This window comes from Acanthochromis polyacanthus, chromosome 22 (genome assembly GCF_021347895.1).
Source record: "Acanthochromis polyacanthus isolate Apoly-LR-REF ecotype Palm Island chromosome 22, KAUST_Apoly_ChrSc, whole genome shotgun sequence".
Lineage (NCBI taxonomy): Eukaryota > Metazoa > Chordata > Actinopteri > Pomacentridae > Acanthochromis > Acanthochromis polyacanthus.
In genome coordinates this window covers 5,803,304-5,830,063 of record NC_067134.1, presented here as the reverse complement: position 1 = coordinate 5,830,063, position 26,760 = coordinate 5,803,304, and the positions used below count along the sequence as shown (strand labels likewise).

Here is a 26,760-nt window from a genome sequence, read left to right as displayed (position 1 = left end):
CTTCTAGGCGACTGGCCTTTACTCACCTGTTTGTTTTCAGGTCTCAGTTGTTTCTTGTCTTTGAAGAGGAAAAACAGCAAACAGCTGGAGGAAAATCCTGAAACTTTCAACTGTGAAAACCCAGAGCCTGCACAGGTAAACAATCTGACAATGCTAATACTAATGCTAATTCTGCTACAACTAGAGCTACTGATAACGCTACCACTAGCTGCTAACTCCTTTTATGGCTACTGCTACAGCTAACACAATGTTAGCTGGTGTGGTCACTGCTGTTGTTAGCAGAAGCTATGCTACAGCTAATGATACTAGCAGCTACTGCCACTTCTGCTACTATTTTTTCTGAAACTAATCCTATCTCCTGCTAACATTACTGTTAAAGGAAACCTGTTGAGCTCGTCCTCATTTCTGCTGTATTTAAACATTAAGACTCAGATTTTGTGTAAAACGTGTTCGGGGTAAACCCGGTTCAAATAAAACTCTGAACGCTCAGTATCAGTATCACAGTAATATAGTCTCAGTATTACAGTAATATAGTATCAGTATTACAGTAATATCTGTTTTTGGCAGCGCTGCTCACAAGCTCTGCCCTCGGCAGGCTTCCAGAAGCTGACCAATCAGAAAAAAATAAGCTGTCAGAGCTTTATATATTTGTTTTAATATAACTAAATCTAGTTAATGAATTATCACCGCTAACACAAGTACTACGAAGACTTACTCCACCAGTACTGCCTGTAGTACTACTAATACTGCTAACACCACTAAAGCTGCTACCAGTGCTGTTGATACTGCAGTTATTGTTAGCACTGGACTACTACTACTACTGTTCTCAGTACTCATGTTGTGTTTCAGTACGAGGAGATCCGGTTTCCCACCAGCAGAGTCCCTGCTGCTGCTGCAGCCGAAGTTTACTACAAAGTTCAGCTTCCTCACTGCTGACGGACACACCTGGACACATCTGGACACCTGGACACATCTGGACACCTGAACCACACCTGGACACCTGGACCACACCTGAACCACACCTGGACACCTGGACCACACCTGAACCACACCTGGACACCTGGACACATCTGGACCACACCTGGACACCTGGACCACACCTGGACAGGTAGACGATACCTGAACAGGTGGACTTTTCAGGGACTTCATTATGTGATATAAACTGATGCTAAACTGTGAATCTTCTTATTTTAAATCTCCATTAGATGTGAAAGTTTTTTATTAAACTAATATTCAGGTAAACTTTCTATTAAATTAGTGTGCAGGTAAACAGTGAAGTGAGCATATAAATATAAAATGAGACTAAAATCTGGAAGCTGTAAAGACGTGGTCGATGCAGCAGCAGGTTCAGCTGCTCTGAGGGAGGAGGAACCAGAAGATCAGCTAAAGAGCTTCAAAGAGCAGAAGCTGGAGTTCCTAAGACATGGGCTGTTTCCACTGAGAGAACTGGAACTAAATCAGGTTTAATGAACTTCTTCTCTGACCAGAGTTGGTCTCCTCTAGTGGTTTTCTGGTCTTTAAATCCCAGTAAAGCAGTTGCTCCGAGTTCCTTTAATTCTCGGTTACAGAGAATCTTCAGACACTTTAGAAACACAATTTTTAACCACAAACGGTTCATGCAGAAGACGAGCTGAGTGTCTGAAAACCACTTCCTGTTTCAGCCTGAAGGTAGCGGTGGCTGTTGCCTGGTAAACAGACGGTTAGCTGGTTGACCCTGACCTACTTTAATGTAATTCTGTTCAGCTGCTGCTCAACAGTTTTCACTGTGAATCACTTTTTCCTCACTTTATTTGAGTTAAAGTCCTGAAACGAGCTGCAGATGTTTCCTTGTTTGTGTCTTCATCAGCTGAATCACCAGTTTGTGACTCAGCTGGTTTCTATCGTTGTCATGCTTCTGGTCAGAAGGGTCAGAAATGAAGTAAAACTGGAGGAAATAAACATGATGACTGAAGAGAAACCAACCAGACTGATGGTCACATGAACTCATGATGATGGTCACAAGATCAGATGAAGGAACGCTGACGGTCCAGTTAGTCATCAGAACCAGCAGAACCCACATAATACTTAATTTACATAACATTTAATAGGAAAAATGTTTAATAAACACAATATTTTATGTAAATACTGATAAAAAATACTGAGATAACTGAGAACAAAGAACCAACAACAGAGAAACATCACCTCAGACTAAAATGATCTTAAAATGTTGGACCTCACAGTAATCAGATTACCTTTAAATAGAGTATTTACGAGGATACCATCACACTCCCACCTCCTGCTTCACTGTCAGGACCATGCATCCACTGTGGTAGTCCTGGTCAGGTTCTTACCAAACATCTGGACTCCATCTGAGCCCAACTCATTGATCTTCATCTGACCAAAGAAATCAGGCTTCTTCTCCTGTTCATCAGCAAACTTTCATCTGGAAGTTCTGATTAGTGCTACTATGTCTCCTTCTAGACCTCCTGATGAGTGGAACTATGACTCCTTCTAGACCCCCTGATTAGTGGAACTATGACTCCTTCTAGACCTCTTGATTAGTGGAACTATGACTCCTTCTAGACCCCCTGATTAGTGGAACTATGACTCATTCTAGACCTCCTGATTAGTGGAACTATGACTCCTTCTAGACCCCCTGATTAGTGGAACTATGACTCCTTCTAGACCTCCTGATTAGTGGAACTATGACTCCTTCTAGACCTCCTGATTAGTGGAACTATGACTCCTTCTAGACCCCCTGATTAGTGGAACTATGACTCCTTCTAGACCTCCTGATTAGTGGAACTATGACTCCTTCTAGACCCCCTGATTAGTGGAACTGTGACTCCTTCTAGACCCCCTGATTAGTGGAACTATGACTCCTTCTAGACCTCCTGATTAGTGGAACTATGACTCCTTCTAGACCCCCTGATTAGTGGAACTATGACTCCTTCTAGACCTCCTGATTAGTGGAACTATGACTCCTTCTAGACCTCCTGATTAGTGGTACTATGACTCCTTCTAGACCTCCTGATTAGTGGAACTATGACTCCTTCTAGACCTCCTGATTAGTGGTACTATGACTCCTTCTAGACCTCCTGATTAATGGTGCTATGACTCCTTCTAGACCTCCTGATTAATGGTGCTATGACTCCTTCTAGACCTCCTGATTAGTGGTACTATGACTCCTTCTAGACCTCCTGATTAGTGGAACTATGACTCCTTCTGGACCTCCTGATTAGTGGTGCTATGAATCTTTAGAGAAAATACTCTGAAGCAGTCGTTTTACTGAGAGGTGAAACTGTTTAAAATCATTTCAGATTTCAGTATTATTCCAGAGTACTGTACTCTCTGCTGCTGTGTACTGTGTGTACTGCCTCTGTCGCTGTTGTACTGCGTCGTACTGCAGTACTATGTGGATCCACGTGGAGGCGCTGTGGTGTTACTCTGAAAACTGTACAGATCAGCTGAGTAGTAGCAGCAGTAACAGAAGCAGTACTAGCTCTAATTGCAGTAGCTCTCGGAGTGCATGTAGTAAATGTAGCAGTACCAATAGAAGAATTGATATATTTACTAATAGGACAGCAGCAGTAATATAATATGTGTAACCATAACAGGAGTGTAATATTACCAAGGAGTGTAGTATTTGAGTATTTGAGTTGTATTGCAATGCCTGATAATGTAAAATGTTCTTCATGAGAAAAACAGCAAATAAAATATTTATGAATAAAATATGAAAAAGTTCAGTTTTATTGAAGTAATTAAATGAAAAGGAGCAGAAATCTTATGTTTTCAGGACAGACGGTCAATTTACCAAAATAAGACCGGAAACAGGCTCTCAGACCTGTCAAAATAAAACCACTGCACATGGCTTTATGTTCCTAAAGTTTCAGAAGTAAACTCCAGATTAAAGTGAATCATCTTTTTTTCTTTTCTTCTTCTTTTTGTCTGCATTTATTCTCATTGTTAAACTCCACAGAAGGCGTGTCAACACTTTATGAGATTAATGCATATTTTAGTCTTGCAGCCAAATATCTTATTATTTAGTGCATGCGTGTGACCATCAGCAGCCCTCCCTGAAAGCTAAGCTGACTTTCTTTATTGCAAATCCCTGTTAAGAGCCAGAGAGGGCAGTGCTACACCTCAGTGGTAACGTGCAGGGAAACAAAGGGTGGACAGGACGGACAGGGACAGGGACTAGCAAGCGATGCTCTTACATCTGAAGAATATCAGATGCTGTTATTCCCGACTATTAATTACCCATCAATAAGACAAAACACACACACACACACACACACACACACACACACACACACACACACACACACAAAAGTGAATCATCTGAAAGACAACAGACCAGTAGAACGTTCATTAGTTTGACCGTAAATCGGTAGTTTAAGAATCTGAACACAGAAAAATTATCATTTATTCTTTATCTATTTAATAAATTTCTGGTTCTCTGCTTGTTTTTATTAACTTCAGTCATTTCATGTCATGTTAGCCTCTTAATGTGATTTTAGCTGTCTTTAGCTTCTTAATGTGACTTCAGCTGTGCAGTTAGCATCTTAATGTCATTCTAGTTGTGTCTTTAGCTTCTTAATGTCATTCTAGTTGTGTCTTTAGCTTTTTAATGTGACTTTAGCTGTGTTGCGAGATCCTTAATGTGACTTTAGCTGTGACTTTAGCTGTGTCTTTAGCTTTTTAATGTGACTTTAGCTGTGTAGTTAGCTCCTTAATGTGATTCCAGCTGTGTCTTTCGCATCTTAATGTGACTTTAGCTGCGTCTTTAGCTTCTTGTGGGACTTTAGCTGTGTAGTTAGCTCCTTAATGTGATTCTAGCTGTGTCTTTCGCATCCTAATGTGACTATAGCTGCGTCATTAGCTTCTTAATGGGACTTTAGCTGTGTAGTTAGCTACATAGTGTGACTTTAGCTGCATAGTTAGGTTCTTGATGTGACTTTAGCTCTGCACTTAGCTTTATAATGTGACTTTAGTTGTGTTATTAGCTTCTTGATATGACTTTAGCTATGTCGTCAGCTTCTTGATATGACTTTAGCTGTGTAGTTAGCTACATAGTGTGACTTTAGCTGCATAGTTAGGTTCTTGATGTGACTTTAGCTCTGCACTTAGCTTTATAATGTGACTTTAGTTGTATTCTTAGCTTCTTGATGTGACTTTAGCTATGTCGTTAGCTTCTTGATGTGACTTTAGCTATGTCCTTAGCTTCTTGATGAGACTTTAGCAGTGTCATTAGCATCTTACTGTGATTAATGTTCTTGTTATCATTGGACTCTGGTGTGTTCTCGTGTTTATTGTTGTCATGTTTAACTGTAGACGTGTTGACGTTCTTCTGGACTTCTTCCGTTAATAAGTAGCAGCAGCACCAATACAAACACACAGAACAGAAACATTATCGCCACGCTCCAGCTGGTTTTACTTTGAAGGGTAGCACACCGGAAACGCCATTGCACACTTATTGTAATTTGACGCTGCAGCGGCAGAGAGCGAAGAAGAAGAAGAGCCGCGTCCGCGTGCAGCGAAACAACGAGAGACCGGAGCAGCGCGTGGACCGGACGAGGACGAACCGGCAGAGCAACGGACGTAGTAACGGACGGACGAGCGGACAGAGTAACGGGCGGACTAACGGACGTCATGTGGAATAAACCGCGAGCGGCGCGCTGAGGAAGAATTCCGGTTTTTGTATGTGTGTCTGAAATTCTTTGAATGTAACACACACGCACAGACGCACGCACACACGCTCACACTGACACTCACACACACACTTCAGCCCGGACGGCGCGTGCGCAAGTGTGTGTGTGTTTGTGCTTCAGTTTGTCGTTTATGGTTTATTTCTTTGTTTGTTTGTTTATAACCCGTGCGTGTGTGCGCGTGCCAGACGTGTCGCTGCAGGATAGAGCGCACCTGTTTTTACCTTCAGGAAGGTAACACGCACTGTTTGTGTGCGTGTCCGAGCGCGTGCTGAACTGACGAGAGGAGAAGAGGTGAGTTGGATGAAACAAATGATCAGTTTCTGTCTGTTTTTATCTGTTTTCAATCTAGTTTTATCAGTTTCCATGATTTTTGTTTTTTATCTGTTTTATGTTTTCTGTCTGTTTTTATCTGTTTTTTCAGATTTTTTATGCTTTTATCTGTTTTTTATGTTTTCATCTATTTTCTGTCTGTTTTTATGTATTTTTTATCTGCTTTTTATGTATTTTTATCTTCTAAACTTGTGGATATTGTGAAATTGTGCAGCTTTCTATTGTTTCTGATTGAACTATGAACAATCTGATCCAGGTCCCTCTGATGGAAACATGGAACGATTGAAACGTTCCTCATCAGGTTTAGTTTTATCTCCACATTTATTCTGTTTTCATTTAGTTCCACAGTAAAACCTCCAGGCAACACAGAGTTACTGTGTTGTTTTAGTGACTTAAATCAGTTTATCGTCCTCCTCACAGCTTCAGTGTCAGGACCATACATCCACTGTGGTTCTTCGGGTTCTACTAACGCTGAATGTTCTCCTTTGGCTCTCAGAATGTTTGAACTCTGAGAACCGTCAACTGAGCTTCACTGCGAGGTTCTTAAACCCTCAGAGGAACAGTTTGGTTCTGAAAGCTTCGTCTGTCAAATTAAAACTAAAACAAAACCTCATTGTAACCCACCGTGGATCATTTTAACCCAATGTGGATCATTTTAACCCACTGTGGATTGACTTTAACCCACTGTGGACTCACTTTAACCCACTGTGGACTCATTTTTACCCACTGTAGACTCATTTAGCCCACTGTGGACTCACTTTAGCCCACTGTGGATTGACTTTAACCCACTGTGGATTGACTTTAACCCACTGTGGACTCACTTTAACCCACTGTGGACTCACTTTAACCCACTGTAGACTCATTTAGCCCACTGTGGACTCATTTTAACCCACAGTGGACTCATTTTAACCCACTGTAGACTCATTTAAATCCACTGTGGATTGACTTTAACCCACTGTGGACTCATTTTAACCGACTGTGGACTTATTTTAACCGACTGTAGACTCATTTTTAACCCACTGTGGACTCATTTTAACCCACTGTGGACTCATTTTAACCCACTGTGGATTGACTTTTACCCACTGTGGACTCGTTTTAACCCACTGTGGACTCATTTTAACCAACTGTAGACTCATTTTATCCAACTGTAGACTCATTTTAACCCACTGTAGACTCATTTTAACCCACTGTGGACTCATTTCTACCCACTGTGGACTCATTTCTACCCACTGTGGACTCATTATAACCCACTGTAGACTCATTTTAACCGACTGTGGACTTATTTTAACCAACTGTAGACTCATTTTTAACCCACTGTGGACTCATTTTAACCCACTGTGGACTCATTTTAACCCACTGTGGACTCATTTTAACCCACTGTGGACTGACTTGTACCCACTGTGAACTCATTTTAACCCACTGTGGATTGACTTTAACCCACTGTGGACTCATTTTAACCAACTGTAGACTCATTTTAACCCACTGTGGACTCATTTCTACCCACTGTGGACTCATTATAACCCACTGTGGAATCATTTCTATCCACTGTGGACTCATTATAACCCACTGTGGACTCATTATAACCCACCGTGGACTCATTTCTACCCACTGTGGACTCATTTTAACCCAATGTGGATTGACTTTAACCCACTGTGGACTCATTTTAACCCACTGTGGACTCATTGTAACTCTCTGTGGACTCATTTTAACCCACTGTGGAATCACTATAACCCACTCTGGACTCATTTTAACCCACTGTGGACTCATTTTAGCCCACTGTGGAATCACTATAACCCACTGTGGACTCATTTTAACTCACTGTGGAATCACTATAACCCACTGTGGACTCATTTTAACCCACTGTGACATCACATGGTGCCTTTTTAAACCATTTGGTGAATCAAATGTCTGTTTCTGAGATGTTCTGATGAGTTCTCCAGATGTCATGAGGTCTCCTGGCATTTTGGATTCATCCTTCTATAAAATGTTTATTTTAACTCCAGCAGTAAAATCTAGAAAGACAGAAAAACGTTCTAGTTCATGGAGATAAAACAAGAAAACATCTCAGCCACGACGACGAAAAAGATCCTGATTCAAACAGAACCGTCCTCATGTGACACAGACAGACACACACACACACACACACACACACACACACACACACACAGACGTCCTTCAGCAGTCTGGAGATAAGAGGCGTTATTGAAATCCACAGCAGCTAACAGCCATCAATTACTCTGTGTGTGTGTGTGTGTGTGTGTGTGTGTGTGTGTGTGTGTGTGTGTGTGTGTGTGTGTGTGTGTGTGTGTGTGTGTGTGTTTGCTGATACGTTTTCTCTGCCGGATTATGAGTTTCTTGGGAAAATAGGCGACGTTCCTTATCAGTCCTCTGGCTGGGAAATAAAACATACACATTTACACACATTAATACACATTAACACACATTAGTACACATAATAACGTAATAGCGCATGTTAACGTATATATTAATGTGTGTTAATGTGTGTTAATGTGTGGCATCTTAACCTGTTTTCTGAGACCTCCTGACCTGGTGTGGTTTTTTTGATCAGAGTGAGACCTCCTGACCTTACGTTTTTTTTTTTATCAGAGTGAGACCTCCTGACCTGGTGTGGTTTTTCTGATCAGAGTGAGACCTCCTGACCTGGTGTGGTTTTTCTGGTCAGAGTGAGACCTCTTGACCTGACCTTTTTTTATCAGAGTGAGTCATGCTGTGGTTTTTCTAATCAGAGTGAGACCTCCTGACCTGGTGTGGTTTTTCTGATCAGAGTGAGACCTCCTGACCTGGTGTGGTTTTTCTGGTCAGAGTGAGACCTCCTGACCTGACTTTTTTTTTTTTATCAGAGTGAGTCATGCTGTGGTTTTTCTAATCAGAATGAGACCTCCTGACCTGGTGTGGTTTTTCTGATCAGAGTGAGACCTCCTGACCTGACTTTTTTTTTTATCAGAGTGAGTCATGCTGTGGTTTTTCTAATCGGAATGAGACCTCCTGACCTGCTCTGGTTTCCTCTCTGCAGACATGATGAGCTGATTGCCATCTGAAGATCAACCAGAGGAAGGAAGAGCTCAGCAGGTGATGAAAGGTTGCATAACACATCACAGAGTAGAGTGACAGCACAAAGAACATGTCGAAGACATGTTGAAAACATGTAAAACATCACATCAAGAAAATGTTGGCTACTAAAATGTTGCCTCAAAAACATTGTGATGATGAAATTCCGTTCCATCAGCAAACGTCTAAACCACTCAACACATCACATGTTGAAATACGAATGCTAATGCTACATGCTAATACTAAATGGTCATGCCACGTTTTTGAACTTGTAACAAATCTGACGACGTGTCACACTGTGATGGTTGAATCTTTTAATGCTTCATTTAACAAAAACTTGTAACTGAAATCAAGAAAGCTCCGAAAACACACATCAGCTGTGACATCATAACCTGTAACACCATAGCCTATGATGTCATCGGCAATGACATCATAGCCTGTGACATCATCACTTGCATATAATGTCATTGGCAGTGACATCTTAGTCATGTCAGAGGACATCATAGCCTGTGATGTCATTGGCTGTGACATCATCGACTGTGACATCAAAGCCTGTGACATCATTGTCTGTGACATCATAACCTGTGATATCATAACCTGTGATATCATCAGCTGTCACAGCCAGTGATGTCACAGCTGACGACATAACCTGTGACATCGCCAGCTGTGACATCATAACCTGAGACTTCATAACCTGTGATGTCATAACCTATGACATCATCAGCTTTGACATCATAACCTGTGATGTTATAACCTGTGACGTCACCAGCCATTAGAAGTCTCGGCTGTGTTTCCGGTCGGTTGAACCTAAACAGAAACTGGTTTCACGTTTTTTCTGCGTTCGTTTCTCTGCTTCGTATCCTGAACTCATTTACTTTTCCCTCTCGTCTCTTTTCTCGCTGCCTTGAAAACAGCTGTCTGGATCGTTTCCTGATTGGCTGCAGCTGAGAGCCAATCAGGGATGACTCAGGGCGCCATGTGACAGGAAATTCAATGAGGCTGCTTCTTCCTCAACAGGTTTCCTCTCCATCTGAATATTAAATCATAAAGACGGTTCAGTGACATTTAAATTAAATTAGACTTTTCCTCTTCATCCCTTAAAGATGAATTCAGCCGTTGGTGGTTTATTTGCCGTCATTAAACTTTAAGTCTGACGTCACTAAACGTCTGGAGTCCCAATCATCATAATAAATCTGTTCACTGAGGAAATGTCCTGCTTCACTTCCTGTGGTTTCAGAGAACGTCAGTAATTAGTTGATTAAGAATCTGGAGGTTGTGTTCGTTTTTAGTGTTTATCTGATGGATCGATTAGAATTCAAGATTATAAATGTGACACATTAGAACCTTGTGTTTAAGCATCAGCAGTGTTTAGAGCTGAAACCATTAGCTTAGATTATATGAATGGACTTGCTCTTATATAGCGCTTTACTACTCATCAGAGTACTCAAAGCGCTCATACAACAATTGCTTCCATTCACCCATACGCTCACACATTCTCACTCTGGTGGGGATGGAAGCGTGGCTGCCAATCCGCGCCTACGGCCCCTCCAACCACCACCAACATTCACACGCATTCATACACCAGTGAAGAGCACTGCAGGCAAGGTGGGTTAAGTGTCTTGCCCAAGGACACAACAGCACATGACTAGGCGAGAGCGGGAATCGAACCGCCGACCCTTTGATCATTGGACGACCCGCTCTATCACCTGATCCACAGCCGCACCAGATTATATGAAGGTTTGATTAACAGCTGATACCTGATAATCAAACATTTACTGATTCCTGAACTATGAACGTTGTCTTTGAGGTAATCTGTTGATTGATTGATTGGTCAGATGAATTTCTTATTGACGACTTTAACTGTGTTGCAGGTCGATGCCGGAGCAGCTCTCAGGATGAATCCCCTCGCTGCCCTCAGCATTGATCGCTCTGCTCTGGTTGGAGAAAGCCTTCGTCCTCACGGAGGAGTCTTCTATCCCGGTGTCCATCATCTGTCTGCAGAAAAACCCCTGCAGCCCGGAGCCGTCCCTCTCCACTATGATCTTCTGTACAAGCCAGAAGTGACCCTGCTGGATGGCCAGAAGCCTGCTAATGGATTTGTTGGACTGTATAAGAGTCCAGCGTCGAGGCTGCAGAAACCTCTGCTGGTGCCCACCACCGCAAGCGAAGGTCTGGGTCTGGAGCGCCGAGTTCTACCAAATGACAAGCAGCCAGAACTGGGCCTGAACGGAGCCGCTAGCTTCTTGAGGCTGCCCTGGGTCAGCCCCTATGCAGATGCTACCATGTACCCATTCCTGGACATGGCCTACAAGGCCTCTTTCCTGTCCCAGCCGTCACCCTTCATCCACCAGCAGATGGCCTATCAGTCTTTGTGTTCCAGCGGAAGCAGCACACCTGGCGAGGACCGACTCTTCTACCTGCCTCCTTACATCTCCTCCCCACTCTGCCCACCAATCAGGATGTCCACAGCTGCTTCACCGATGCCCCACTGCCAGGACAATAACCTGCCAGGCCTCAGTCCTCATCAGGAACCTTCTGCCTTTAGCTCTAGTCCTCAGATCCACCAGGAACCCCAAAGTGTTCACCATCCAAAGTCCAGTCAGAGCACCTCCACCAAGAACACTCTGAGCAAAAGCAGTGGTGTTAGCAGCTCGGCTAGCAGCGCTGCTACATCAGCATCCTCGGTTCCACCACATCAACCCCTCAGCAGCTCCATGGACCTCCAGAAGACCCTTTACAGAAGCACCTCCTCATCCTCAGCCTCCCAGCCCTTTTACAGGAGCTCAGACGGCAACAAAACCAAAGACAGTAGCTCAGACAGCAGCACTGCAGAGAGATGCTCTTCACCTGCAAAGACACACCTGGACCAAACTGTACCTCAGAAAGCTGCCAAAAACCCCTCAGAGAAACCTTTAGATTTGTCTGCCAAAGAGTTGGAACAATTCCCAAATGGATTCCCTCCCAAGTTAGACGCTCTGGCCAAGTTGGGTTATTTACCACCATCTCATTATGAGCTGCGAGCTGGTCAGGACCAGAACCTCAAGGAGGTTCTACTCCCACCTGTTGGCAAAGCAGCAAAGACTCCAGATCATCTTGACAAGATCAACACTAGCCCTTCCACCTGGGTCCCTCCAAGTCCTTCCTCCACCATGGACTCCCAGACCATGAAAAACAAGACCATAGATAATAGTCCTCATCAGCCTCCCAGCTGTCCTGGTTCCTCCACAACTGAGTCAACCAGTGTTCCCAGTCCAGCCTCAGGGGGGCGACCTTCTGCAACTCCTCCTCCACAGTGCAAAGTTGGATGGACACAAGTCTGTCCTGCTGACTCTGACAAAAGTTCTCCTGCCATCAAAGTGAAAAGTCGCTCTGGGAAACAGAACATCGGACCAGTTACGTCTGAAGCGTCAGAGAACAAACTTTATCGTCAACAGCAGCCTCATGAGGACAATGTAGACTCATCCAACCAAATCTGTGGAGACTCCTACCTCCCTCCAGGCTCAGGCTACGCCAACCGCTACATCCCATATTCAGTTGGTGAAAATATGTCCCTTCGCCAAATGTCAGTTGCAGGTAAAGGACCCGCGTACTCCCATCCGCTGTTGCTCAGCAGCAGCTTCTACCAGTCATCCATTTCACCAAAACACGGCCTCCCTTATGGAGTCCATCCATACCAGAACTCCCAGGAGACAATTTATCCAGGTCTGGAAGGCAAAGACCAACCTGAGAAGAGATCAAAAGCCCAGGGCAAGTTCTGGAATGCAGAACCATACAGGAACCAGGAAAGGCCAGATGCTGACACCGTAAGAGACGAGTCCATGAACCAAACAGCAAAGTCTTCAGGTAAAAGCGTCTCTGCAGTCATGGATGACATCGTTTGCATTGACTTGGTGAGAGATGAGGCAGATGAGGATTCATCCACCCACAAGTGCAGCTCAACATCCACCAGGACAGAAGATCCTTTCAAGCATGGACGTAACCACTTCCAGGACAAGGAGCCGAGGCCTCTGAAAAACGAGACTACAGAGCAAAGACCAGACTCGATGCCCCACAATCACCAGAACTCCTCCTCACCTCGGGAGGTCCCAGAGGAGGTCCAAGAGGAGGAAGAGGAGACCCTCAGTCCATCTCCAGAGATCCCAGAGGAGCAGACAATGCGATGCGCCCGAACTTCTCCACAGCAGTATTCTAGAAAATCTAACACTGGAACCATTGGGGACTCGATGATGAGCGTTACCAGTGGAGGAAATAATACTTTTAACGAATCAGGGACTTCAGGAACTAAAAACCTTAAACCTCAGCTGAGCGCTTCCAAAGATGGTAACTCATCGGTTCCTGTCAGCAGAGAAAGTTGGTCTAGTACCAGTTCTAACAACATGGACGAAGTCACGACCCCAAAGAGAACCGGTTATGGGTTCCATCCAGAAGGTCCAGTCTGCAGCAGTGGAGGAAGAACATGTCGAGATCTCGGTCCTCAAATTCCATCCTGCAGGAGTTCTAATCCACCTGGAGGAGTCACGACCACGACACCACCAACGAGCGTCAACATCAACCCAAGAAGCTCCAAATGTAATGGAGAGTGCACCAGCTGGACTTTCATGGAACCATGCTGTCGAAATGTGACCTTGAAGGCTGAACCGAGAGTCTTCAGTGGTCCAGCAGGTGGTAACATCAGTCCACGGAGTTCCACCAACCTCAAAGCTCCTACGTACGTAAAGAACTTCAGCAGTCTGAGTTGTGGAGGTTCTGACTCTGAAGTGAACCTCAGGGGCTCCACATATGGAAGCAGTTTACTTGGAGGGCCATCCTATCAGAAGCTTCCCCCCACCGATGGACTCTCCACCAGGAAACCTGCAGATGTGACTCCAGAGCCGCCGGTCAACCAGAACCTCAACTCCAGTGAGACGGCTCAGATCCAGACCGAAGCCGGCTCTGGAAACGGGAAGACAGACTCCAGCGTCCAGGACCATCTGGATCTCCTGGCAGACGAAGACGAGGGTGGCAGCAGGAACCGGCGCTCCGGACTCACCAGGCGGATCGCCAACTCGTCTGGCTACGTAGGCGACCGGATCAAATGTGTGACGACCGAGCTCTACGCCGACTCCAGCAAGCTGAGCCGAGAGCAACGAGCGCTGCAGGTACGACTTTACGTCCTCCGATTCTTCTCCAAAGAGAAAACCAGTTGTCTTTATGTCTCTCTGGTGGATTTTGTCTCTGAGGTGTTTTTTGTGTCTTTTGTGGTTGTTTTGTGTCTCTTTGTAGTTGTTTGGTGTCTGTGGTTGTTTCGTGTCTCCATGTTGCTTTTGTGTCCCCTTGAAGTTGTTTTGTGTCTCTTTGAGGTTGTTTTGTGTCTCTTTGAGTTGCTGTTTGTGTCTCTTTGAGTTGCTGTTTGTGTCTCTTTGTGGTTGTTTTGTGTCTCTTTGTGGTTGTTTGGTGTCTGTGGTTGTTTCGTGTCTCCATGTTGCTTTTGTGTCTCTTTGAAGTTGTTTTGTGTCTCTTTTTGGTTGTTTTGTCTCTTTGAGTTGGTGTTTGTGTCTCTTTGTGGTTGTTTTGTGTCTCTTTGTGGTTGTTTGCTGTCTGTGGTTGGTTTGTGTCTCTGTGTTGGTTTTGTGTCTCTTTGAAGTTGTTTTGTGTCTATTTGAGGTGGTTTTTGTGTCTGTGTTGGTTTTGAGTCTCTTTGAGTTGGTGTTTGTGTCTCTTTGTGGTTGTTTTGTGTGTCTTTGTGGTTGTTTTGTGTCTCTTTGTGGTTGCTTTGTGTGTCTTTGAGATGGGTTTGTGTCTCTTTGTGGTTGCTTTGTGTCTTTTTGAGGTGGTTTTGTTTCTCTTTGTGGTTTCGTGTGTCTTTGTGGTTGCTTTGTGTCTCTTTGTGGTTGCTTTGTGTCTCTTTGTGGTTGTTTTGTGTCTCTTTGTGGTTGTTCTGTATCTCTTTGTGGTTGCTTTGTGTCTCTTTGTGGTTTTGTGTCTCTTTGTGGTTGTTTTGTGTCTCTTTGTGGTTGCTTTGTGTCTCTTTGAGGTGATGTTTGTCTCTTTGTGGTTGCTTTGTGTCTCTTTGAGTGATGTTTGTGTCTCTTTGTGGTTGCTTTGTGTCTCTTTGAGGTGGTGTTTGTGTCTCTTTGTGGTTGCTTTGTGTCTCTTTGAGGTGGTGTTTGTGTCTCTTTGTGGTTGCTTTGTGTCTCTTTGAGGTGGTTTTGTGTCTCTTTGTGGTTGCTTTGTGTCTCTTTGAGGTGGTTTTGTATCTCTTTGTGGTTGCTTTGTGTCTCTTTGAGGTGGTGTTTGTGTCTCTTTGTGGTTGCTTTGTGTCTCTTTGAGGTGGTTTTGTGTCTCTTTGTGGTTATTTTGTACCTCTTTGAGGTGGTGTTTGTGTCTCTTTGTGGTTGCTTTGTGTCTCTTTGTGGTTGTTTTGTGTGTCTTTGTGTTTGCTTTGTGTCTCTTTGAGGTGGTTTTGTGTCCCTTTGTGGTTGCTCTGTGTCTCTGTGGTTGTTTTGTGTCTCCTTGAGGTTGTTTTGTGTCTCTTTGAGGTGGCGTTTGTGTCTCTTTGTATCTCTTTGTGGTTCTTTTTGTCTCTTTTCAGTCGTTCTTACTGATTTTCTTCTTCCTCAGCGTGCCATGCTGCGTTTCTCAGAGCTGGAGCTGAAGGAGAAGGAAGGAGGACGAAGAGGAGGAGAAGACGAGACGGCAGACGAAGGGAAAGAAGAAGAAGAGATGGAGTGGAGTCGCTGCCAGCAGAGCGATGGGAGGAATCCCTCTGTCGCCGCCGAGGCTCCGAGAGGTAAGAGGATTTCCGGAGAGTTCTGCAGGATGACGTGCGCGCACACACACACACACACACACACACACACACACACACACACACACACACACACACTCACTCTCTCTCTCCGGAAAGACACAAAAACACGCTTCGTGTTTTCTTCTGCTTGATCTCACTCGCTTGAAGTTGCTTCCTATGTCTCCTTCTTTTGGTGTGTGTGTGTGTGTGTGTGTGTGTGTGTGTGTGTGTGTGTGTGTGTGTGTGTTACACACACACAGCTGAACTCTGGGTGACTTCTTCCGCTTTTAGCCGATCCTACCGCTGCCCTCATTTTCTCTAGAATGCTAAATTCAGACACACAAAACCACACAGACTCACACTAACTGCACACAGACTCACACTAACTGCACACAGACTCACACTAACTACACACAGACATTAGATTTAGGTCAGGTTTAGGCTAAGTTAAATTTAGGCTTAGACAAAGTTAGATTTAGGTTTAGGCTAAAATAAAACTGAGTTTAGATCAAGTTTGAACTTATATTAACGTTTGGTCAGGTTTGGAGTAAATTGAATCAGATTAAGTTAGGTTTAAGTCAGATATAGGCTAAGTTAAAGCTAGGTTTAGTTCAGATATAGGGTAAGTTAAAACTAGTTTTAGGTCTGGTATAGGCTAAGTTAAAGCTAGATTTAAGTCAGATATAGGCTAAATTAGAGCTAGGTCTAAGTCAGATATAGGCCAGGTTTAGATCAGGTTTGGATTAAATAAAGCCAGGTTTAGTTCAGGTTTGGACTCAATAAAGTCAGGTTGAGTTCAGTTTTAGACTAAATAAAGTCAGGTTTAGTTCAGGTTTGGACTAAATAAATTCAGGTTTTGTTCAGGTTTGGACTAAATACAAGTCAAGTTTAGTTTAGGTTTGAATTAAAATCGGGTTTAGTTTAGGTTTGGATTAAATTAAAGCCAGGTTTAGTTCAGGTTTGGACTCAATAAAGTCAGGTTGAGTTCAGTTTTAGACTAAATAAAGTCAGGTTTAGTTCAGGTTTGGACTAAATAAATTCAGGTTTTGTTCAGGTTTGGACTAAATACAAGTCAAGTTTAGTTTAGGTTTGAATTAAAATCGGGTTTAGTTTAGGTTTGGATTAAATTAAAGCCAGGTTTAGTTCAGGTTTGGACTCAATAAAGTCAGGTTGAGTTCAGGTTTTAGACTAAATAAAGTCAGGTTTAGTTCAGGTTTGGACTAAATAAATTCAGGTTTCGTTCAGGTTTGGACTAAATACAAGTCAGGTTTAGTTTAGGTTTGAATTAAAATCGGGTTTAGTTTAGGTTTGGATTAAATTAAAGCCAGGTTTAGTTCAGGTTTAGACTAAATAAAGTCAGGTTTCATTCAGGTTTGGCCTAAATCAAAGTCAGGTTTAGTTCAGGTTTGGACTAAATAAAGTCAGGTTTCATTTAGGTTTGGACTAAATCAAAGTCAGGTTTAGTTTAGGTTTGGACTCAATTAAAGTCAAGTTTCGTTCAGGTTTGTAAACTTTGCAGTGTTTCTGAGAAAATGTGTGAAATTGGAGCTGAAGCTTGAACTAAAGGAGTTATTTATTTCATTTAGGCTTACATCCCTCCTTCACTGTCAGCCGCCTCCCCGTCCTCGGAGAGCAGAAAGACTCAGAGGAGGAGAAGAAGAAGAACGATGATGGAGAACTTCAGCAGGAGAAGAACAACCTGAGTTGTTCCTCTCAGCCAGAACATCAGAAGTTTAATCCTTCTGCCGGAAGCCTGTTTCCAAACCCTAACGTTTTGGTGAACCGACGGCAGATCTTCAGCCTGGAACCGTTTCACCAGAGCAGCATCGTCAAGAAGAGAGGCTGGGAGGAGAACCAAGAGAACCAGGAGAACAGGGAGGACCAGCAGCACCAGGAGGACCAGACGGAACATCTCAACAAGAAAACCAAGTTCAGCGGTGAGAGTTCAGGACATTTGATGTCTTATCAGGAGACCGTTGTTACCATCTGTATCAGCAGATATGCAGATGATCCTGTGTTCTACATGTTTGTTACTTTGAATGTTTTCTCCTCATATATTTCTGTGAAACTTGTTTAGCCTTATGATTCCATGACTACTTCTATAATGTTTCCTTTAATCACCGGTTTATCTCCACCAGTAGACTCCAGCCTGGATGACGTGAAGAAGCTGAAGGTCTGCATCGAGCTCAACGGCCTCCGACTCAACAAGCCCCGCCTCTCCGCAGAACTAAGCCAATGCCTGCCCTCCAATCAGAGATTCAGGATGGACTCAAAGTCGGACGCTCGCGGAGGCTGGTGTGATGGAACAAGAGGTAAAACCAAAGGAACCAAATGTAATACAGGAAGAGGGAGGGACAAAAGCAAAGTCAGAATTCTGGGATTAAAGTCGTACTTTAAAAAGTCAGAATTCTTAATTTTAGGTCAAAATTAGCGATGTTGTAGGGAGAAATAGCCTCTGGTAGGGGCTCCCAAGGCAAATTCATCCTAGGGGAGGGACCAAACAAAGAGTGATTCAGAAAATCGAGGTGACGACAAAGAGAAGGAAGGTCTCCATCTCGCCCAGATCTCTCTGGAACCAGGTCTAGGGAGGAACTCACCAGAAAGCACTTGGTGGCCGATACTTTGGGTCCTGTGGCGCTTTGTCGGGCACAGCCCAAAGAAGTAAGATGGGTTCGCTGCCTGGTGGTCCTACCACTCACTCGGCAAGAAATGGGAATCAGGTGCTATGAACACCGGGGGTAGGAAGAAGCAGGCGCCTCCTGGTGGCGTAGACTAGCTCTGAGGACGTGGAACATCACCTCATTGGGGAAGGAACCTGTGGAGGTGGAGTGATACCAGCTAGATATAGTTGGACTCACCTCCATGCACAGCAAGGGTTCTGGAACCAGAATCCTAGAGAAGGGTTGGACTCTCTCTGTTTCTCTGGAGTTGCTCAGGGTGAGAGGCGCCGTGTGGGTGTGAGGAAGCTCACGAGTTCCTGACGGAGCGCCGCTTTGTTGGAGATCTCCCCGGAGAACCAGAGGATCGCCTCTCTGAGGATAAACTCTGACTGTTGTCTGTTCTTATGAACCAAACAGCAGTTCAGAGTATTTGGCCTGCATGGAGTCTCTGGGTGGTTCCTGGAAGGGGGGCCACCTGGGGACCAGAGAGGGACTTCCAACTATCAGGGTATCACACTTCTCAACCTCTCTGGGAAAGTTTCCTCTAGGGTGCTGGAAGGGAGGCTCTGACTGATTGTAGAACCTCAGATTCAGGCGGAACAATGTGGATTCTGTCCTGGTCATGGAAAGTTGGATCAGATCTTTACTCTTGTGGAGCTGCTGAGGGGTCATGGGAGTTGGACCTGTCAGTCTACATGTTCTTTGTGGAGAAGGTCTGTGACCGTGTCCTCTGAGGACCTCTGTGGGGGTACTGAGGGAGTATGGGGTACCAGGCTCTCTGATACGAGACATTCGGTCCCTGAACAACCAAAGTGAGAGCTGTGTCCTCATACTCAGCACAAAATCAAACGTTTCCAGTTGGTGTTGGACTCCTTCATGGCTGTCCCTTGTCTCTGATCCTGTTTGTGGTCTTCATGGATCTCAAAGTTCAGCTGGGGTGAGGAGGGTATCTGGTTTGGGGACCTCAGGATCTCTGCTTTTTGCAGATGATGTGGGTCTGTTGGTTCCTCAGATCTTCAGCACCACTGGAGCGGTTTGCAGCTGAGTGTGAAGCGGTGGGGATGTGAATTAGAACCTCCAAGTTTGAGGCCATGCTTTTTCTGATGGAAACCGGTGGATTGGTCCCTCTGGGTTGGGGGAGTTGCTTCACCAAGTGAAGAAGTTCAAGTATCTCAGGATCTTGTTCACCAGTGATGAGAAATCTGGAAATCTGGAGAAGGTCTATGACCGTGTCCCCTGAGAACCTCTGTGGGGGTACTGAGGGAGAATGGGGTACCAGGCTCTCTGATACGGGACATTCGGTCCCTGTAGAACCAAAGTGAGAGCTGTGTCCACATAAAGATTGCTCACTCTGGGTTGTGGGGAGGTGCTTCCCAAAGTGAAGGAGTTCAAGTATCTCAGGATCTTGTTCAGTAGTGATGAGAAAATGGAGCTAGAGATGAACAGGAGGATTGGTGCAGCGTCAGCAGTAATGAAGGCATTGTATCAAACCATCAAGGAGAAGCTCTCAGTTTACCATCCATCTACGTTCCAACCCTCACCTATGGTCATGAGCTCTGGGGGAGCTCAGAGTAGAGCTGCTGATCCTTCACCTCTAAAGGAACCAGTGGAGGTGGTTTGGACATCTGATTCAGATCCTCCAGGGAGACTTCCTTTGGAGGTTTTTTGAACACGTCGGGTAGATCCAGAACCCTCTGGAGGGATGATATATCTCATCTTGCCCAGATGATGGATGGATGATGGATAGATGATGGATGGATGATTGATGGATGGATGATGATGGATGGATGGATGGATGGATGATGGATGATGGATGATGGATGGATGAATGGATGGATGGATGGATGGATGGATGAAGGTCGAAATTCTGTGAAAAATCTAAATATTGGGATTAAAGTTGGACTTTAAAAGATCTGAATTCTAGGATTAACGAAATCCTTTGACTGTCTCTCTTCGTTTATGTTTCCGTTCCAGTGTTCTTATTATTGGTATTATGGGATGGATGTTATGTTGACTTAGCGCCACCTTCTGGTCAGCAGTTTAACAGCTACTTAGCATGATGTTTCCTGTTTGTCTTTTGGTCTGTTTGATTCTGATGATTCTTTCTGTGGTTTCTTTCAGTTTTCCATGTTGCTCCGCCCTCCTCACATGCTCATCTTCTTCGACAACCGTCCCCACAGCAACTGTTCCCAAGGCAACCGTCCCCACAGAAACCGTCCCTGCGGCAACCGTACTTCAGCTGCCTGGAGTCGTCCCGCCTCCAGGACAAACAACAGAAGCTGAGGGAGAGTCGCCGAGCCTCCACCTTCCTCCCATCACTGCCTCCTCTTCCTCCCCCCTTTGCCTCACCTGACCATCATCACCTCCGTTGCCATGACAACGACTTCGACAAGCCGAAGGGCAAACGTCCGTTCAAGATGAAGCACACGGGAGGAGAGTCGGTGGTGGACGAGGACGAGGTGAGCGATAAGGTCTGTCTGGTCAGGTTATTCTTATGGAATGTGTTCTGGACTGGGTTAGACTGGTTTAGACTGGTTTTGGACTGGGTTAGACTGGTTTTGGACTGGGTTAGACTGGTTTTCGACTGGGTTAGACTGGTTTTGGACTGAGTTAGACTGGTTTAGACTGGCTTTTGACTGATTTTTAACTGATTTTGGGTTGGTTCTGTGTTAGTTTAGACTGGTTGCTCTCAAACTGATGACCAAACTTTGTCTTATGAAACAGATACTAGAATTGGATTTTGACAGTTCTAGAACTGGGTTTTAGATTTCTGGGGTTTTTAATTGTTTTGTGTAATATATTTTAGACTGAGCTTGGTCCTAGTTTCAGACTGGTTTTTGACTGGTGTTAAACTGGTTGCAGACTGGTTTAGACTTTATTTCAGACTGATTTTAGACCGGTTTTAAACTTTATTTCAGACTGGATTTAGACTTTAATTCAGACTGGATTGGGACTTCAATTTGAGACTGGTTTCAGACAGGTTCTGGCCTGGTTTCAGACAGGTTCTGGCCTGGTTTCAGACAGGTTCTGGCCTGGTTTCAGACAGGTTCTGGCCTGGTTTCAAACTGGCTCTGGCCTGGTTTCAGACTGGTTCTGGCCTGGTTTCAGACTGGTTCTGGCCTGGTTTCAGGCTGGTTCTAGCCTGGTTTCAGACTGGTTCTGGCCTGCTCTCAGACTGGTTCTGACCTGCTCTCAGACAGGTTCTGGCCTGGTTTCAGACTGGTTCTGGCCTGGTTTCAGACTGGTTCTAGCCTGGTTTCAGACTGGTTCTGGCCTGGTTTCAGACTGGTTCTAGCCTGGTTTCAGACAGGTTCTGGCCTGGTTTCAGACTGGTTCTGGCCTGGTTTCAGACTGGTTCTGGCCTGGTTTCAGACTGGTTCTAGCCTGGTTTCAGACAGGTTCTGGCCTGGTTTCAGACTGGTTCTGGCCTGGTTTCAGACAGGTTCTGGCCTGGTTTCAGACTGGTTCTGGCCTGGTTTCAGACTGGCTCTGGCCTGCTCTCAGACTGGTTCTGGCCTGCTCTCAGACTGGTTCTGGCCTGCTCTCAGACTGGTTCTGGCCTGCTCTCAGACTGGCTCTGGCCTGGTTTCAGACTGGTTCTGGCCTGGTTTCAAACTGGTTCTTAAGTGATTCCGTCTGGGTTTTACCTCCAGCTCGTCTCGGAGGTCTGATTTCCTGCAGCAGCCGTTCTGTGTTTCTGTCGTCTTGTTTGTCGTTTCCGTTAATCGCTGCAATTATCGTCCTGATTGGAGGCTGGCTGGGAAACTCAGCAGGGACCAGAGTGTGTGTGTGTGTGTGTGTTACTGTGTGTGTGTGTGTGTATGTGTGTGTGTGTGTTACTGTGTGTGTGTGTGTGTGTGTGTGTAATTCAATTCAGTGCAGATTAAAATGAGGTAGAGCAGCGAGTGATTGAAGGTTATGGAGGAAGAATAATATTCTCCCCGCATGTTATGTGTGTGTGTGTGTGTGTGTGTGTTACTGTCTGTGTGTGTGTTCAGTGTGTGTGTGTGTGTGTGTGTGTTACTGTCTGTGTGTGTGTTCAGTGTGTGTGTGTGTGTGTGTGTGTATGTGTGTGTGTTTGCAGGATTGTGCGTTTTGACAGCTGCTGCACAGGAGATTTCCTCAGGGCAGCGAGGACACACACACTCACACCAAAACACACACACACACACAGACACACACCTCTGGGCGTTTGCTGATGCGTGGCAGCGAGCGGCTTCGTTTGACAGACGCTGCCGCGCACACACACGACACACAAAGACGAGGCGACACACAAACACATTAACGCGCAGACACACACACACCAACGTGCACACACCTACATGCACGGGATGTCTGGCTGCCGGAGACGGTTGCCGTGGCGTCAGCAGCTCAGCGATGCAGCTTCATCCATTTTCACCTGCTGCTGGTGGAAATAAAAACCGGCTGTTTGGACTTTAGTTCCACCGCAGAGAATTTAATTACAGACAAAATAAAAACATCTGTTTATTACTTTATAATCATAATATTAATAATATGTAATTACAAACTAAATAAAAGCATCAACATATTATTGAATTATTATAATAATGTTAATAATATAGTAAGAATATTGAGTGAACAGGAGCAGATTTTATTATCTCATTTTCTAATTAGACTACATTCAGTAAATACCATCCAGTAGGTCCACCACTCTCTGGGCACCACCTCAGCACACCGCCCCCTGGTGGTGGAGACTGGCTCTGGGGATGTGGGACATCACCTCACTGGGTGGAAGGAACCTGAGCTGGTGGAGGTGAAGCAGTACCTGCTAGATATGGTTGGACTCACCTCCATGCACAGAAAACGTTCTGGAACCAGAATCCTTCAGAGAGGTTGGACTCTCTTCTTCTCCAGAGTTGTCCAGGGTGAGAGGCTCTGGGTGGGTGTGAGGAAACTCAGGAGCCCCCGGCTGAGCGTCGCTTTGTTGGAGTTCTCCTGTTGTCTATTCTTATGAACCAACAGCAGTTCAAAGTTTTCAACTCCAACCTCTGGGAGAGCTTCTTCTGCATCCTGGGGGAGGTTGGGGACATGGAGTCTGAGTGGTCCATGTTCAAAGCCTCCATTGCAGAAGCAGCTGTTAGGCGCTGTGACCTGAAGGTCACTGGTGTCTGTCGACAACTCAAAAACCTGCTGGTGGACACCAGTGGTGAGGGAAGTCGTCAGGTTGAAGGAGGACTAGTTGGGCCTGGTTGGCCCCGGGGTCTCCTGAAGCAGCTGACAGGAACCGGTTGGCCTAAAGGGCTGCAGCTGTGGAAGCTAAAACTCGGATGTGGGAGGAGTTCGGGGAGGCTATGGAGAAGGACTTTCATTTAGCCTCAAGGAGGTTCTGGAAAACTGTTGGACGCCTCAGGAAGGGGAGGCTTTACCAGGCTGTGTACAGTCGGGGAGGAGAACTGTTGACCCATACTGGGGACATTGGCCGGTAGAAAGAGCACTTTGAGGAACTCCTGAACCCGGTAAACACGTCCTCTATGGGGGAGGTGGAGCCTGAAGACTCGGGAAATCTTCATTCATATCCATGAAAGAGGTCGCGGAGGTAGTAAAGAAGCTCCTCGGTGGTACCAGGTGAACACGTCCTCTGTGGAGGAGGCAGAGCTTGACGACTCGGGGAATCTTCGTCCATATCCATGGCAGAGGCCACCGAGAGGTAGTTAAGAAACTCCTCAGTGGCTCCAGGTGTGGATGAGATCCTCCCTGAGATGCTGAAGGCTCTGGAAATTGTTGGACTGTCTTGGCTGGCACGTCTCTACAATGTGGACATCAGGTACGGTACCTGTGGAGTGGCAGACCGGGGTGGTGGTTCCCATCTTCAATAAGGGGGACCAGAGAGTGAGTTCCAGCTATCAGGATATCACACTTCTCAGCCTCCCCAGGAAAGTTTCCTCTAGAGTACTGGAAGGGAGACTCTGACTGATTATTGAACTTCAGATTCAGGAGGAACAATGTGGATTCTGTCCTGGTCATGGAACGGTGGTCAGATCTTTACTCTTGTGGGGCTGCTGAGGGGGTCATGGGAGTTGGACCTGCCAGTCTACATGTGTTTGTGGATCTGGAGAAGGTCTATGACAGTGTCCCCTGAGGACCTCTGTGGGGATACTGAGGGAGTATGGGGTACCAGACTCTCTGATACGAGACATCCAGTCCCTGACCAAAGTGAAGGAGTTCAAGTATCTCAGGATCTTGTTCAGTAGTGATGAGAAAATGGAGCTAGAGATGGACAGGAGGATTGGTGCAGCATCAGCAGTATTGAAGGCGTTGGACTGAACCATCATGGTGAAGAGGGAGCTGAGTCTCAAGGAGAAGATCTCAGTTTACCGTCCATCTACGCTCCAACACTCACCTATGGTCATGAGCTCTGGGTAGTGACCCAAAGAATGAGATCATGGATACAAGCGTCTGAAATGAGCTTCCTCTGTAGGGTGTCTGAGCTCAGCCTTAGAGATAGGAGGAGAGTCAACATGAGAGTTCAGACAGAATCCTCATGTTCACCGTGCTTGACTTAAAGATGAATCCTCCTCATGAGCCTCAGGCTGCACACACACACACACACACACACACACACACACACACACACACACACACACACACACACACACACACACACACAGAAATCCACACAAACCAGAGTTGTGAGAGCAGAGGTGGTGACAGCGCTATTTTCAACCCAGCCTGCCAAAGTAGGTGTGTGTGTGTGTGTGTGTGTGTGTGTGTGTGTGTGTGTGTGTGTGTGTGTGTGTGTGTGTGTGTGTGTGTGTCTGTGTGTTTAAGAATAACCATGTGACAGTGATGGATGAACGGAAACCTTCTGTGTGTTTAATTGCTTTGTGGGTAAGAAAACCTCAAGTTAATCACTTCAAATGTCTCTTTTTTCCTCACACAAACAAAAACACACAAACACACACTGACAAACACAAACAAAAACACACACATACCAAACACACACTAACAAACAAAAACACTCACACTCAGCTGTCTCCGTCTGACCCGTCTCATTTGCCGGCCCGGCCTGTTCCTCCAGAGGTTCGCCGGCTCATTGTGAATAAAAACGCCGGAGAGACGCTGCTGCAACGTGCCGCCCGGCTGGGATACGAGGTAGCAACACACACACACACACACACACACACACACACACACACACACACACACACACACACACAGGTGTGACGACAGGTGGAGGGGGCAGAGTCACGTTTTGATTCAGGTAACAACAGTCCTGTGAAGATCAATATTGGCTCTGATGTCAAATTAACAATCACACTCCCACCCCCGTGCTTCACCGTCAGGACCATGCATCCACTGTGGTAGTCCTGGTCAGGTTCTCACCAAACATCTGGACTCCATCTGAGCCCAACTCATTGATCTTCATCTGACCAAAGAATGTTCTCCAGCATCCATCAGGCTTCTTCTCATGTTCTTCAGCAAACTTTCATCTGGAGGTTTAGTTCTGGTCCTCCGTCCATAAAGGTTGATGTTCTGAAGGTTCCTTCACACTGTCTGAGCTTCACACTAACTCTGGTTTCCATGAAGAACCCCTGAACAAAGTCTGAAGCAGCTGATGTCTGTTTTTACAGCTGGGTGGAGAAAGTAGTTCACTGTCTGTGGAGTCATTTTAGGAGCTCTGATTAGTGGTACTATGACTCCTTCTAGACCTCCTGATTAGTGGAACTATGACTCCTTCTAGACCTCCTGATGAGTGGAATTATGACTCCTTCTAGATCTCCTGATTAGTGGAACTATGACTCCTTCTAGACCTCCTGATTAGTGGAACTATGACTCCTTCTAGACCTCCTGATTAGTGGTACTATGACTCCTTCTAGACCTCCTGATTAGTGGTACTATGACTCCTTCTAGACCTCCTGATTAGTGGAACTATGACTCCTTCTAGACCTCCTGATTAGTGGTACTATGACTCCTTCTAGACCTCCTGATGAGTGGAACTATGACTCCTTCTCGATCTCCTGATTAGTGGAACTATGACTCCTTCTAGACCTCCTGATTAGTGGAACTATGACTCCTTCTAGACCTCCTGATGAGTGGAACTATGAGTCCTTCTAGACCTCCTGATTAGTGGTACTATGACTCCTTCTAGACCTCCTGATTAGTGGAACTATGACTCCTTCTAGACCTCCTGATTAGTGGTACTATGACTCCTTCTAGACCTCCTGATGAGTGGAACTATGACTCCTTCTCGATCTCCTGATTAGTGGAACTATGACTCCTT

At 45.3% G+C, this 26,760-nt stretch overlaps 2 protein-coding genes and 2 long non-coding RNA genes across 9 annotated transcripts in view; 3 read left to right on the top strand and 1 right to left on the bottom strand.

Moving 5' to 3' along the window:
- The window catches only part of LOC127532032 (uncharacterized), a 6,279-nt gene extending 5,281 nt beyond the window's left edge, over positions 1-998 (top strand). Inside the window, exons 3-4 of the mRNA XM_051943047.1 lie at positions 41-135; positions 850-998. Coding sequence (XP_051799007.1) covers positions 41-135; positions 850-936 — 182 coding nt within the window. The 3' untranslated portion in view covers positions 937-998. The remainder of the gene's footprint in view (positions 1-40; positions 136-849) is intronic.
- On the bottom strand, positions 847-26,760 carry LOC127532054 (uncharacterized). The gene is made up of 8 exons (XR_007939298.1): positions 26,597-26,760; positions 26,325-26,460; positions 3,143-3,210; positions 2,837-3,074; positions 2,599-2,768; positions 2,497-2,530; positions 1,001-2,462; positions 847-963 (listed from the first exon to the last, which is right to left on the bottom strand). It is a non-coding gene; the product is annotated as an uncharacterized LOC127532054 (long non-coding RNA).
- The window catches only part of LOC110965895 (BCL-6 corepressor-like), a 32,150-nt gene continuing 10,851 nt past the window's right edge, over positions 5,462-26,760 (top strand). The window contains exons 1-9 of one of the 4 annotated variants that reach the window (XM_051942402.1): positions 5,462-5,679; positions 5,876-5,981; positions 9,055-9,110; positions 10,961-14,227; positions 15,690-15,858; positions 17,445-17,795; positions 17,997-18,170; positions 20,640-20,989; positions 25,509-25,631. In XM_051942402.1, the coding sequence (XP_051798362.1) occupies positions 10,985-14,227; positions 15,690-15,858; positions 17,445-17,795; positions 17,997-18,170; positions 20,640-20,989; positions 25,509-25,631 (4,410 nt within the window). In that variant the 5' untranslated portion in view covers positions 5,462-5,679; positions 5,876-5,981; positions 9,055-9,110; positions 10,961-10,984. Of the gene's footprint in view, positions 5,982-9,054; positions 9,111-10,960; positions 14,228-15,689; positions 15,859-17,444; positions 17,796-17,996; positions 18,171-20,639; positions 20,990-25,508; positions 25,632-26,760 lie in introns of all 4 variants that reach the window. The other 3 variants (XM_051942403.1, XM_051942404.1, XM_051942401.1) reach the window with 3 other exon arrangements.
- LOC127532106 (uncharacterized) lies at positions 20,996-25,504 on the top strand. 3 transcript variants are annotated; one of them, XR_007939362.1, is made up of 2 exons: positions 20,996-21,630; positions 21,829-25,504. It is a non-coding gene; the product is annotated as an uncharacterized LOC127532106 (long non-coding RNA). The 3 variants fall into 3 exon arrangements; XR_007939363.1 differs by lacking the exon at positions 20,996-21,630 and adding an exon at positions 21,639-21,762; XR_007939361.1 differs by lacking the exon at positions 20,996-21,630 and adding an exon at positions 21,639-21,784.